Source organism: Rhinatrema bivittatum, chromosome 10, assembly GCF_901001135.1.
Source record: "Rhinatrema bivittatum chromosome 10, aRhiBiv1.1, whole genome shotgun sequence".
Lineage (NCBI taxonomy): Eukaryota > Metazoa > Chordata > Amphibia > Gymnophiona > Rhinatrematidae > Rhinatrema > Rhinatrema bivittatum.
Genome location: NC_042624.1, coordinates 64,413,515 through 64,427,272, shown reverse-complemented (window position 1 = coordinate 64,427,272; position 13,758 = coordinate 64,413,515). Strand labels below are relative to the sequence as shown.

At 42.9% G+C, this 13,758-nt stretch overlaps 1 protein-coding gene across 1 annotated transcript in view; it reads right to left on the bottom strand.

Moving 5' to 3' along the window:
• The window catches only part of LOC115100013, a 90,154-nt gene that overhangs the window by 36,863 nt on the left and 39,533 nt on the right, over positions 1-13,758 (bottom strand). The window contains exon 8 of the mRNA XM_029618145.1: positions 12,133-12,349. Within this exon, the coding sequence (XP_029474005.1) occupies positions 12,133-12,349 (217 nt within the window). The remainder of the gene's footprint in view (positions 1-12,132; positions 12,350-13,758) is intronic.

Below are 13,758 nucleotides of genomic sequence, written 5' to 3'. Positions count from 1 at the left end.
CAGCATAACAAGATTACACATTGGATTACAACCCTTTTGTTAATTCAGTATTATTTTCTATTAGTCAACAGTTTTGGAATTATGGAGAGAATTTTCAAAGTCTTTTACAGGCATAAAACATGGGTGTTTGTGCTTAAGTGGTTTTCTATGAACGAGTTGGGGGTTTCTTCATGTAAAAGTATGCACATAACCCAATTTTACACTAACATTTTTTTCAAATCTGTTATATTATTTTTTCTCAATTAAAATATAATCGAAACAATTACAGTACGAACCAGTAACAAAGATAAAACGATATCTGCTTTCACTCTTCCTATTACTCCCTCAACCTTTCCTTCCCCCATGTGTATCCTAGTCCATAAGGCTGTTTCTGATTAGCATCAGGAACACATATATATTGTGAATAGGTACATTAGAAGTCATTCAGTATCTGACTGCTTGTTGTGTGTCGAAGCTTAGAAAAGATGGGCAGATTTTTATTGGCCCGCGTGCGTAAAAAACAAGGGCTTCACGCGCAGCCGGGCCTTGTGCGCACCACGCACATTTTAAAAGGGGCATGGCCATGCGTGCAAGCCCTGTTACATGCACAAGAGTTGGGCTTCAGCAGAGGAGCGGGGCTAGAGGCATCCAGTACAGCAGCCATTTGCCGCTGTGCCAGGGGATTGTGTGCTGGCAAGATGCCGGCGCATGCAACTTGCTACATCTCCTTTGCAGGAGCAAAAGGTAAAAATAAATAAATAAATTAGGGGACCTTGGGTAGGGATCGGGGGCAGGTAGGATAGGGGAAGGGGAAGGGAGGATAGGGTACGGGGTAGAGAAGTTCTCTCCCAATCTGCTCCTTAATTGGAAAGGACTGGGAGGGAATGGCGAGGCCGGATGATGCGTCTCCGCGTGATTTTGGCCTATGGAGTGAGGAAAGTCCAATAAAGAGAGAACATAGTATAAAATGTAATCTTTGTAGGCTTTCCTCTCTCCAAATGATGTCAAATTTCACCAAGGTGTACTGTGCTGTTCGTATGCTTCACTCTACATGTGAAACTGGCCCCTAAACCCAAAACCACCACTAACACCTCACCTCAACCTATTAGACGGCCTTCCTGTAGAAATTTAGATAGGTGCACACAGTGAGGCTCTCCCCAGAGGCTCTCTCTCTCTCTCTACCCCACTCCTATCCTGCCCCAGCCTCAATAAATGTGCATGTGTGCTACAGCATTTTTCACGGGCATTGACTTCGTAACGCATTTTGAAGAATGATGTGGCAAATTAGAAGAAGCCCGAATTCAACCATTTTGGCAAGATAACCATTTTTAAGAGATAAATTCTACCTAGAAGGGAAATATTCAATGGTGTCCAAGCTCTCAACTTATGTATAGTTGTATCTAATAATCTTTGTAAATTCAATTCAGATATAGCAGTCAACTCTTGAAGCAAAAATATCCCCAAGTATTTCAACATTTTCTCATCCCATTTGAGAGGGAAGGGGCCTAACCAGCTATGTTGTTGCCAATCGCCACATGGAGAGCTTCAGACTTTTCTAAATTAAGCTTAAAGCCTGCTAGCACTCCATACCTTTCAAATAGGATCTAGAGCTAAAACAAACAAGAGAGGCCAGAGTGGGCATTTCTGTCTCATCCCTCTTTATAAAAGAAAAATAGGCAATAATTCCCCATTAATCAGAATTCGACTTCTGGGATTTTTATAGAGCACTTCTAGAAAATGCAGAAACTAACCCTCAACACCCCCCCCCCCCCTGCATTCTCAGGGATTCAAATAAAAAAGGCCAGTCCACCCTGTCAAATGCCTTTTCAGCATCAAAGCTGATCAGCAAAGATCTCAGGTTATTTCTAGAGATCTAATCCATTGTGGCCAGAACTTTCCTTACATTTACAGCAAGTATTCGGTCTTTAACAAAACCCATTTGATCATCTGATATCAGATCCCCCAGAAAAATTGCCAGCTGATCTGCCATTATTTTAACAAATAATTTGTGTTGTTTTTGAGGCATTGTGGACCCTTGGTCACAATGAAGATGACTCCGCCCACGGGGAGGAACCCCATGGGGAACCACTGCGATTGGCTGATACAGTTAGCAGACACAGAATGGATAGAGTCTTTATTGTACTGCTATAATAGATGGTAAAGCAGGAAAGTAAGGCACTGATCCACAAGGTTCCAATACGCTCAACAAGCTCAGTAGTGTAGTCTCACCCAGATGTTCACGATAGGCAGGAGCCCGCAGAGCGGGTAATGCCGCAGCTGGTGGGTGGATTTGGAGCGCCGGTTCGTAGAGGTACTCACGGAGAGAAGGCGTCTTCCTGATGGTAGAATGGTGAGACCGAAGGTCCGTGGTGCAGGATATGAAGAGGATGGGCCCTCGAGGAGCGAGTACCCAATGGTCCAATATCCTGGAAATAAATAAGAGACAAGACCCCCGAGGAGCAGTTGTCTAGTTTAGTGAAGCCCCAAAGGGTAGTAGGAAGTGAGAGACCCCCCGAGGAGTGGGTGTCTAGAGCTTCTGCTGGAGCGAGGCCCTTAGTGATAAGGAGCGGCGAAGTCTTTTCTAACTCGTTTAGGTAGCGGAAGCGGAGGCTAGTTATACCCGAAGGTACTGATGTCATGCAGTGGGGCCACCCATCCTGCCCCACCACTTGCAGCCCAGACCATGCTCCTGGCCCACCCCCTTTTCAGGGCCCAGCAATTGTGCGTGTAAATGACGATATTTGCGTGTATTACCAATTAAAATTTCGGCCGTTAGTATTCCATTGTCTTTTAATTACTATACCTGAATTGGCAACTCACCATTCTATTCCAGGAATAGTAACTCCACATAAATCACAATTATTATATGGATTATGTCCTGTGATTGTGTCCTGGGTGCCTTGTTGCACAGGTATCTGTGCTCTAACAAGACATTGGTGTTGCGCCCCTGCCTGCGGTACCCGCAGACAGGGCCTTACCTCCACTGACTTCCGTGGCTCAGAGCCATCGCTGCCTTGCCTTTACGATGGGGAGGACGTTGGGGCCTTCCCCCTCTTCTTGCGGCTGGAACCGCTGCTGGACGCCTCTTCCCTCGCAGTCCTGCGAGGCCGTTGACGAAGCTCGGCCTCGGGCTGGGTCCTGCCTTCTGGCCCTGTCCCTCAACCCGGCAGGCAAGCCGCTGATGTTGCCTGTCTCAGTGCCCTCCTATGCGGCTGGAACGCCGCCTCCTCGGCCTGTCTCTTCCTGCACAGGCTGCTGTCCGAGGTCCTGCAGTCTGCCTCTGGCCTTCCCTTAGGTGCGCGGCCACACCTCCTTCCTCCTTTTAATGGGCCAGTGGCAGGAAGTGGCCGTGGCCCCACCGACTGCCAGTCTCCGCCTTCTTCCTGGGTCTGTCCTATAAAAGTACCTTGCTTCATTCCTCCGTTGTCTTTGCATCTACCTAGATGGTCCTGAAGAGTTCTCTTCAGTCCTGATGCCTGTTCCAAGTCTGGATGTCTTGAGTCCAGATCTTGATGCCTATTCCAAGTCCGGATGTCCTGAGTCCAGATTCTGATGTCTGTTCCAAGTCCGGATGTCCATGAGTCCATTCCAGAGAGATGTCCGTGAGTCCATTCCAGAAAGATGTCTATGACTCCATGCCAGTGACATCGGTGACTCCATGCCAATGACGTCGTTGACTCCATGCTAGTGACGTCCATGACTCCATGCTAGTGACTTCCGTGACTCCATTCCAGCCATGTCCAACTGTCCTTCAGATGTTCCTTGTCCAGTTGTTCCTCTGATGTTCCATGTCCAGCTGTTCCTCTGATGTTCCTTGTCCAGCTGTCCTTAGATGTTCCAGTCCTGATGTTTTCATCCCGGTCCTAATGGTTCTGTCTGTCCCATGCCGCTTGAGGTTCCTGTTTTTAAAGCCGAGGTTCCGGTCTTCAAGTTCCCAAATTCCTAAGTTCTAAGACTTTTCCTTTCGACTCTGGAAGACCCATGCGGTCATGTTGCTCCTGTGCTATGAGACCTCCCTAGTTCGCCCCGCTTCCCTCGTGGTCCACGACCAGCTGCCGGCTGTGTGGGGCGCGTAGGGGACAAGGCAGTCCGTGACCAGCCTAAGGGCTGTGTAGGGCACCTGAGGGGTCTTGCTCTATCCTCTTGTGTCTCATCCAAGTTCCAAGTCTTCGTCTCCTCATCCAAGTCTTCATCTCCTCGTCTCCAAGTTCCAAGTCTTCGTCTCCTCGTCTCCAATCTCCAAGTTCCATGGCTTCGCTTCCAAACTCCAATCTCCACGTCTCCGCTCTCAAGTTCCAAGCTTCACGTCTTCCAAGTTCCAAGCTCCATGTCTCCACTTGCAAGTTCCAAGCTCCACGTCTCCAAGTTCCAAGCTCCACGTCTCCAAGTCCTCGCCTGAGGCTTATGTCACAAGCCCTGTCTTCCAAGCTCCGTCCAGCTCTGTTCCAGTGCCGCCCATTCCTGCACACACACCTCACCACAGGTGCGACTCATGTCCCGATCTGAGCTGCCCCATGGCCAAGGGCTCCGCTCTCCTATCCATCGGCTCCCGAAGGCTGCGCTTGTAACAATTGTTTGATGTACAGTCTATATATGAAAAAAGCCTGATGCCAGCTCAAAACATGCCAATGTTTCCTAATAATCTTCTTAATTTTGTCAGACATATTTGAATATCTTAAAACACACATGGTTTCTTCGAATACTGGTTTTGCTTTATATTGAAGGAGTTATTCCCTGTCAGAAAAACGTGCATGGAAGTGGGCTCTTTTCACTGCCTTCCTTGGCTATCCCCTTGTCTGAAATCTGAATGCCAAATTGGCAGATTGTTTTTCAAGATCATCACTCTCTGATCAAATTAACTGCAAGCAGAAAAATTGTCCCACAGGCAACCCACACTTAAAAGGGCGTGGGTGAAAGCTTTCAAACCGAAGCAAATTATTTCTGTCAAACTTTTTATGATGTAATGTGGTCCAATGCCTGTTCCAGATTTGGTTATTAAAATATCCAAAAAAGCAAGTTGGGATTGATTGTAGGTAATCCAAGCCTTCCCAGACATCTAATGCTACCTAATCAAGTCTTTTAACCCAAATCATGGGTTATCTCACTGTTTTTTGCTATTAAGATTTTTTCAACTGTACCTTAACTTTTGAGCTCTTTCATCTTTTGTATTTATACTGTATTCACACTTCATTTACTCTATCCCTTTTATATTTATTTTCTATATAATATTTATTACTATATTACTATGTTTAATTGGTTATCTATTCTATTTGTTCCATCATTATTGTTATTGTTCTATTGTTACCTGTTTTATTGTTCAATTGTTCTATGTAAAGCCCCCTACTCTTTTTGGGCATTTAAAAGTTGTATGTAAACCGGATTGATTTGTAGTTCCTACAAGAACTTCGGTCTATAAAAATGAAAAATAAATAAATAAATAATCGTGAATTTTAAATTTGGATCTATTTGATTAAGCTTTGATAGAAGAACATCAACGGATCTTCCGTATGATCCAAGTGAAAAAATGTCATTGATGTACCTAGACCATAAATGCACAAGCTGAAAAAATGTTGACATGTAAACTGAAAAGTCTTCAATTCTGATGACAAACAAGTTGGCAACATCGGGTGCCAGGCGAGCCCATGGCAACACCATGTATCTGATGAAAAAAATCCATCCCAAATTGGAAAAAATTATTGTACAGATCCAGTTTGGCTAAATCAAGAAAAAAACCAGATGGGATATGTTGTGGACGTTCTTGCTGTGACAAAACATCTGCTACAATCTGTAAAGCTAACTTATGGGGGATGTTTGAATACAAGGATTCTACATCCAAACTAACAAAGAACATCTCTGAAGTTAAATGTCCACAGGTTCACAGTCTTCTTAACATATGTGACGTGTCTTGAACGTATGATAAAACTTGTTGGACAAAGGGTTGAAGAAACAAGTCCACAAAATGTGCCAGAGGCTCAAGCAGAGATCCATTAGCTGACATAATAGGTCTGTGAGGAGGATTATCAGTGTCCTGTGAACTTTTGGGACTCCATAAATAACTGGTATCCATGGTGGAAAAACTTGCAAATAAGTTATCTCTTTCTATGTCAAAAAACCAGATTGGCCGTTTTCAAAATCATCTGAATTTTCTGCTGTTTATCAGCTGTAGGATTTGATTCAATTTTGAATAACATTGTCTGTCTTCAAGCTGTCTATATATCTCTTGAATATAATCAACTGTATTCATCAAAACAACTGCTCCCCCTTTATCGGCCACTTTGATAATAACGTTCTTGTTAAGTACCAAGGACTTTAACACTTTATTCTCTTCTGAAGACAGGTTGAAAAAAGTGAGACATGGCTCCTGTTCCTTGTTCTCAAAGTCTCATTACACCAAATCCTGAAATGTTAGAATGTGAGGATTCACTGTTCTAGGAGGAATCCACGTGGACCATGATTTCACCACAGACTGATCCATTTTATCACTCTTTATTTGTAGTGTACGAAATTAGCGGTGTAAAAATACCCTACTCTCAAAGGCATTGTGTAGCACAGTTGAAATGAAGGATAAATCCCGATTTATTACTTTTTCTTTCGCAAATGATAAGTGATAGGTTGACAGATTGGATCACTGTTGATTCTGATCTGACTGTGATCAGATGAAGGGTTTGTGCCATTGTGTGTCTCCTTGTTGTCATTCATTGTAAAGCATTCTGTGGGAGCGTCCAGTTCTGAACGGATGTTGACCCCATCCTAAAAATGTTTATTCATAGATTCCTGATCTTGTTTTAAGTCCTCATCAGAGCTACTCCATGACTCATCTGAATAGACAAACACTATCTTCTGTTTTTATGTACAGGTTCTGAATTGGGTAGTTGATTAAACCATGGATATACCCTCAATGATTTGTAATGTCGTTCATCACGGCAAAACTTTGCAATCTTCCCTTTCTTAATATCAGATTTAAATTTATCAATTGTTTGTTGTAGCTCATTCAACGATGCAGTGAACTCCTGCATTGAAGTTTTCTGCTTGTAATCTTCTTCCACAGCCACAGCCTCCACCTTGATCTCCTCCAAAGTAAGCTTGTTGTTGTCTATAATAAGAAGCATCAAGTCCAGAGAACCTTTGTTTAATATACCTGGCCATTTAGAGAGGAATTTAGAATTGTCAGTAAACGTCAAGGGTTCTTTATTCATCTGGAGACCCCATGGTATCATTTGTTGCTTAACATATTCAATCAAGGTTGCCCCGTGTAATTCAGCTCTAGCTGCATGTTTGTGAAGTGCTGTAAGTTCTTCCATCTTTAGCTATACATATGGATGTCAGTAGCAATAGTGGCATCGTGCATTGAAATATTTGTGACACTGAGTCATTATATTCCCATGATTGTCCTTTATAGACTGTTATGTGTTTTGTTTAATAATTTTTGTACCATTATGCTTTCAAATGATGTTAAGATATGATTGGGTGAAAGAAGAAGGTTTTTGTAAGTATCTTGGATACTAGACACACTTGTGCTTCGTTAGTGGAGATATACCTTTTTCTCGATGGATCAGGCACTCAGATAAATGCAGTTCCTTATTATATACTTTAAGAGACATTTTTAAATGCAGTAAATATTCAGTGCCAGGAAAAATCATGGAAACTGTTATAAGGAATAAAATCACAAAACATTTAGATAGACATGGTTTGATGGGACACAACCAGCATGGATTTACCCAAGGGGAGTCTTGCCTCACAGATCTCCTACATTTTTTTGAAGGGGTGAATAAACATATGGACAAAGGTGAACCAGTAGATGTGGTATATTTGGATTTCCAGAAGACATTCGACAAAGTCTTGCATGAGAGGGTTCTAAGAAAACTAAAAAGTCATGGGATAGGAGGTGATATCCTTTTGTTGATTGCAAGTTGGCTAAAATAAAGGAAACAGAGAGTAGGATTAAATGGTCAGTTTTTACAGTGGAAAAAGGTAAACAGTGGTGTGCCTCAGGGATCTGTACTTGGACCGGTGCTTTTCAATATATATATAAATGATCTGGAAAGGGATATGACGAGTGAAGTGATCAAATTTGCAGACGACACAAAATTATGCAGAATAGTTAAATCTCAAGTGAATTGTGATGAATTGCAGGATGATCTTGTGAGACTGGAAAGCTGGGCTTCCAAATGGCAGATGTGGATAAGTGCAAAGTGATGCATATAGGGAAAAATAACCCTTGCTGTAGTTAGGAGTTACAACCCAGGAAAGAGATCTAAGTGTCATAGTGGATAATATATTGAAATAGTCGGCCCAGTGAGCTGTGGCAATCAAAAAAGCAAATAGAATGTTAGGAATTATTAGGAAGGGAATGGAAAATAAAACAGAGGATTTCATAATGCCTCTATATCACGTCATGGTGAGACCGCACCTTGAATACTGTGTGCAATTCTGGTCACCGCATCTCAAAAAGGATATAGCTGCACTGGAGAAAGTGCAGAGAAGGGCAACAAAAATGATATGGGGTATGGAACGGCTGCCCAATGAGGAAAGGCTAAAGAAGTTAGGGCTGTTCCGTTTGGAGAAGAGATGACTGAGGGGGGGCTATATGATAAAGTCTACAAAATCATGAAAGGACTTGAACAAGTTAATGTACATTGGTTATTTACTCTCTCAGATAATAGAAGGACCAGGGGCACTCCATTCTTTTTCACTCAGCACATAGTTAAACTCTGGAATTCATTGCCAGGGGATGTGGTTTCATCAGTTAGTGTTACTGGGTTTAAAAACGGTTTGGATAAATTCCTAGAGGTTAAATCCATAAACTGCTATGATGGTAATTATTAAGCAATAGTAGCTTGTGATCTATCTAATGCTTGGGTACTTGCCAGGTACATGTGACTTGGATTGGCCACTGTTGGAAACGGGATGCTGGGCTTGATGGACCTTTGGTCTGACCCAGTATGGCATTTCTTATGTTCTTATGTATATGGACTTGTTATGGTTATGAGGTGTTTGGTGGATTCTTAGGTGCTGCAGTGATGGCCACTCCCATGGGGAGGAGCCCCGCGGGGAGCTGCAGTACCAGGCTAGACTCGGATGCACAAACACAGAGATAGTTTTTATTGTGCAGCTTGTAGAGGTCACCAGAGGTGGCAGTAGTGAGCAGATTCCTGTAGCAGTAGTCTTGGGTCCTCGGCTGAGGAGACCCGTCCCACAATGGTGGTATAGGGAGCTCCGATGCAGATCTTCAAATGAGGAGCTGTAGTGAGACAGACTGGTAGATGCTAGATTACTCACACTCTTGTAGCTGTAGTGGTGGAGTTCCCAGCAGGTAGAAGTAATGGTAGCAGGCACCAAGGTAGACAAATCAGGCACTCGAGGAGCGAGTACCTGGATATTGGATAAGCACCTGGAAAGAAGCAAAGGGCCCCCGAGGAATGGGTACCCAAGTTAGAAGAACTCTGGAGAGTAGAGAGAGCTTCCAGCAGCAGCAAGAAGCAGCAGAGCAGCTTAGACCGGACGAATCCAATCCTTGCTAACTCAAAGTCAGTCACAAATGGGCAGCCTAAATACCCGGATGTAGTGACGTCAGTCGAGGGGGACGCCCCCAAGGTTCGCGCCATCGTTGGAATAAAAACGTGGGTAGCACGCGCGCATCCTAGGAGGCCCTCAGGTGAATCATGGTGGAATGCCTTGCCATAGCCATTCCGGGGATGCTGGAGAATGCAGCAAGCAGACGCGGTGATCGCTATTTTCCTGAGGCTGGTGGAGAAAGCAAATATTGAGGTGAGGCATGTAGGACGAAGCTGTCTGAGTCCGACTGACGCAACAGGACTCACACTCTTATCAATATGAATGGCTGATGTTTATAAACTTTAGCACATTGATGGGATCTGAAAGCATGCATTTATTGTGTCCACCCAGTGCTAAATGATGGTCATTTATATATTGATTAACATATGAATTATTTTCCCATTCTTGATTATTCATAAAAGTGAGATGGTACTAATGTTTACTTGAGATGATTTCCGACATGGCTGCCAGAAGAAGTACTATTGGATTCAAGAGGAAGAGGTTACACTATTTGCTAAAAATGGAATTGAAAGGTGAGGAGATAAGTTTTCTGGCTAAAGTTAACCAAATAATTTTTCATGCCTATTAAGATGGAGAAGTCTCCCACTGAATATATTCATCTAAATTTCTCCAGGAATATTTACCCAGATAATTTAAATCTTACCGTATATATTCTGAATATAACCAGGGCTGTTTAATGGCATCCAGATAAACTTAGCCACATAAGTTTAATTATATTTGGCTATTCAGAATATACCTTGGTAACTGAAAAACCAATATTCTGGGTCTTTAGACCCAATTTCCCAGCCCCTATAAAAATATTTTAAGGAATGTGTGGGCTACTAATATAAATTTATTTAAAAGACTTGTAGTGAGCTGATTCATAATTTTCAGCATCTGATCCTTCCAACCCCATAAAGCCATAGTGACCTGAAGCCTCCCCACCACTATGATATTTAACACAAAGTCTCCGAGACCCCTTTGGCTCTCCACTTGCAACTTCAACACCCATTCTGTATGTGGCAGGTATGGAATGGCCTGGAGGGCAGTGGCCTGGAGCACGGTATGTTCTTAACAAGTCCTGGCCATTTTCAGTGTTTCTTTACCTATAAAGGTGGAAGTATACTGTTGTGGTTCTCTGAAAATTAAGAATGCTTAAAACACAAGCTGTAGAAGAAAACATTTTTATTTATAGGCTATAAAATAATATAAATATTAAATAATAAGGTACCTTATGGAGAGGCAGAGTGCCATGCAAGGCTTCAAAACTTGCTCTCTCAAATGATTTTACTGATAACAAATCATTATATAGAAATTACAGTTGTATATTTCCAACCCCTAAACTAGGTTACATAATTGTCATAATTTCTATGATTGGATTTCTATTATAAACAAATAATCTGAATGGCTGTATGGTAAATTGCTCTCATTCTCCAAGTTAATTAATTCTCGTCTCATATGTAAATGTTTTCTTGGAATTTGTGGCATTAGCAGCCTGTGTCTGTTCTAACAATATTTTCTTTAATCTTAGATGGAATGTAAACTGACCTCCTCTCTGTTTTTCAATGGCATGTCAACTAACCTCATATCAGTTCAAAATGTTCTACAACTATCTTTATCTACCTCATAGTGCCCACCTGTGTAGGTAAACAACTACAAGGTTGTAGCACAAATGTCATGTATAATGTTATTCTTGTTAGCAATTATAAAGGCTGCTTATGAAAAATCAAAAACTTAGGAGCACAGGAATAATGACTACATGTGTGACATGTCAAAAAGTGTTTTACTGAGACTCAGGGCCTATGTCCACCCACTTCAGTATGTTAATGATATTGCTGTCAGAGCAATATCTTCCAATAGAGGCTAGACTAGTCATAGGTATTTTGCTGTTCTGCCATCCACTCAAAGCTTGGCTTTTTCACTAGGCCTGCCCCTCCTACCTGACCTCTCACTCTTGTGAACTACAGTCCTTAGAGCATTATTTCCTACCAAAGCTGTGTATTTATGCTACCAAGGTTTCTGATATCATATAGAAAACTGTCATGTATGATATACAGATTGGTATCTTTAATTTATAAATTATGACTGCCTGCACCTCCTTCTTCCAATATCTCTAACTATATTATTTTAATTTCTCTGTTCTGCAGTTTGCAATCCGCTCATGCACAACATTTTTTAAAAGGTTCTATTTTTATTCTACATTCTCTCCCTTTCTCCATCCCTCTTCATCATATCATTCCTATACTGAATATTGCTTACTCTGTCCTTTCTTTCCTGCAGATGTAATCCTCTCAGATATCTTAATATTTTTGTAAACCTTTTAAAGACTAATATCCTCTCCCCCTCCCCTCAGCTCTACATAACACACAATGTGCTGTATCTCCCTCTTGCATGTAGTTCACTCTGTAATCCTGTACCTTGCTCTACGTACTCCAGTTGATGAGTAATTAATAAATCCTCCTAATAAATAAGTAAACAAATAAATACATAAATAATTATCTTTCAGGATTTAATGGAGATGCTGCTGCAATAATGCAAATTCAGAAATAAACCCAGCATAAATTGAAATAACTACTTGTGAATTCTAGAAATTGTTACCAGAAGGTGGAGATGAATTGTGAGGGGTGGATACATTTGAGGAAGTTGAGCGAGATAATACAAAGGAGCCGGACCAGGCTCCATAGCTGCTTGTTGTTATTCCATTCCTTGTGGTTCCCTGATAGCTGTTTTGTCCTGGCTTTTTCTCCACAGTCACCGGTCCCCCTGCATCAGTGAGTATTCCAGCATGACCAGCAGCGCGGCAAATTGAGGAATCCTAGTTAAAAAAAAAAAAAAAAGCTTGAAAGCAAAATAACATTTAAGTATTTAAAAAAATGTGTAGTATGCCTATTTCAGAAAACTGCCACTCTTATCTCCAGTCCAGTCCCAAAATGACTATTTCCCCACCGGGGGAAGCCCTTGGACAGATGAGTGGGGAGCCACTGTGCTCTGCCTTCCTCTTCAGCCACACTTGCTGATGCTAACCTGAATGCATGGCAAGCCTCTGCGCTTGGCCTGCCCCTGATTCCACTTTCTCCCTGGGGTTTCCTAAGCCATGTCCTTGCCTAAATCCACTCCTCGTAAAGGGACTGTGCCAGGAAAATGTCGGTGGCACCAGATGATTACATCACTGGTATGGGCCTATAAAAGGCCACTTCAGCCTGCTCTCCTTGCCTTGGCAATAGGTCGACTAACTCCAGTAGAGTGTATTGCTTCAGTCTGTTCCTGGTGTTTGTTCCTAGTCTTATTTTCTGGTCTTTGTCTTGGCAGTCCTTGGTCTTCCTTCCCGAATTCTTTGTTTTCATCCGTGGTCAGACTTGAGTTCTTCATCTTCATCCTGTGGTCATTCTTCATTTCCTCGTCTTCCTACCATCAGTCTTCAGTGTTTTCTCTTGCCTGCCTGTGCTGTTCCTTGCCTCCCTACCAGCCTATCCATCCCATCTTCCCTCAGATGGACCCTTGTTTTGACTTTGGCCTGTCACTTGACTCTGATTGAACTCCACCTGCCACTGACCACTACCTGACTCTGACTGCCCGGAATGCCGCCTGCCCTGACTGCTGCCTGGCTCTGAATCTGTCTATATTCAGCCTATCCCAGACCCTGGCATGTGACTCAACTACCTCCATGGATCTTCAGCTTATCAAGAGAGGTTCTGCTGGCCCCAGCACCCAAGGGATCATCCTAAAGGGTTCGAGGGCTGGTATAGGTGAATCTCCAGTTGGGCCTCTGCCACAGCTAGCTGTGCCAGCTGATGGTGGGGACCTGCAGGGTTCCTCCCTAAAAGTTGTGCTAACCCAACCTTGGTCAAAGGGTCCATACCCATAACAGATTGCCAAGGTCATGGACTTGGCGGATGCCACTGCCCTCCAGGCCATTCCGGGTTTAGCTCATAAACTCCAAGATCAGCAGTGCTTCCTTGAGCTCCTGGCAGCTTCCATGAATTGATTCAACACCTGTCTTGATGCAACCGTGGCTTTGACCACACCAGCCCTGTCTGCAGCCATTTCATCTGGTTCTGCTGCACCAAGTCATCCCATTCTGCATCTGCCTGCTCCTCCCCAGTACGCTAGGGATCCCAAACAGTGACAGGTATTCCTTAACCAATGCTATATGCATTTCTCCTTCCAGGCGGCACTCTGTCGAGACGACGCAGTAAAAACAACCTTTATTCTCTCTCTCCTTGA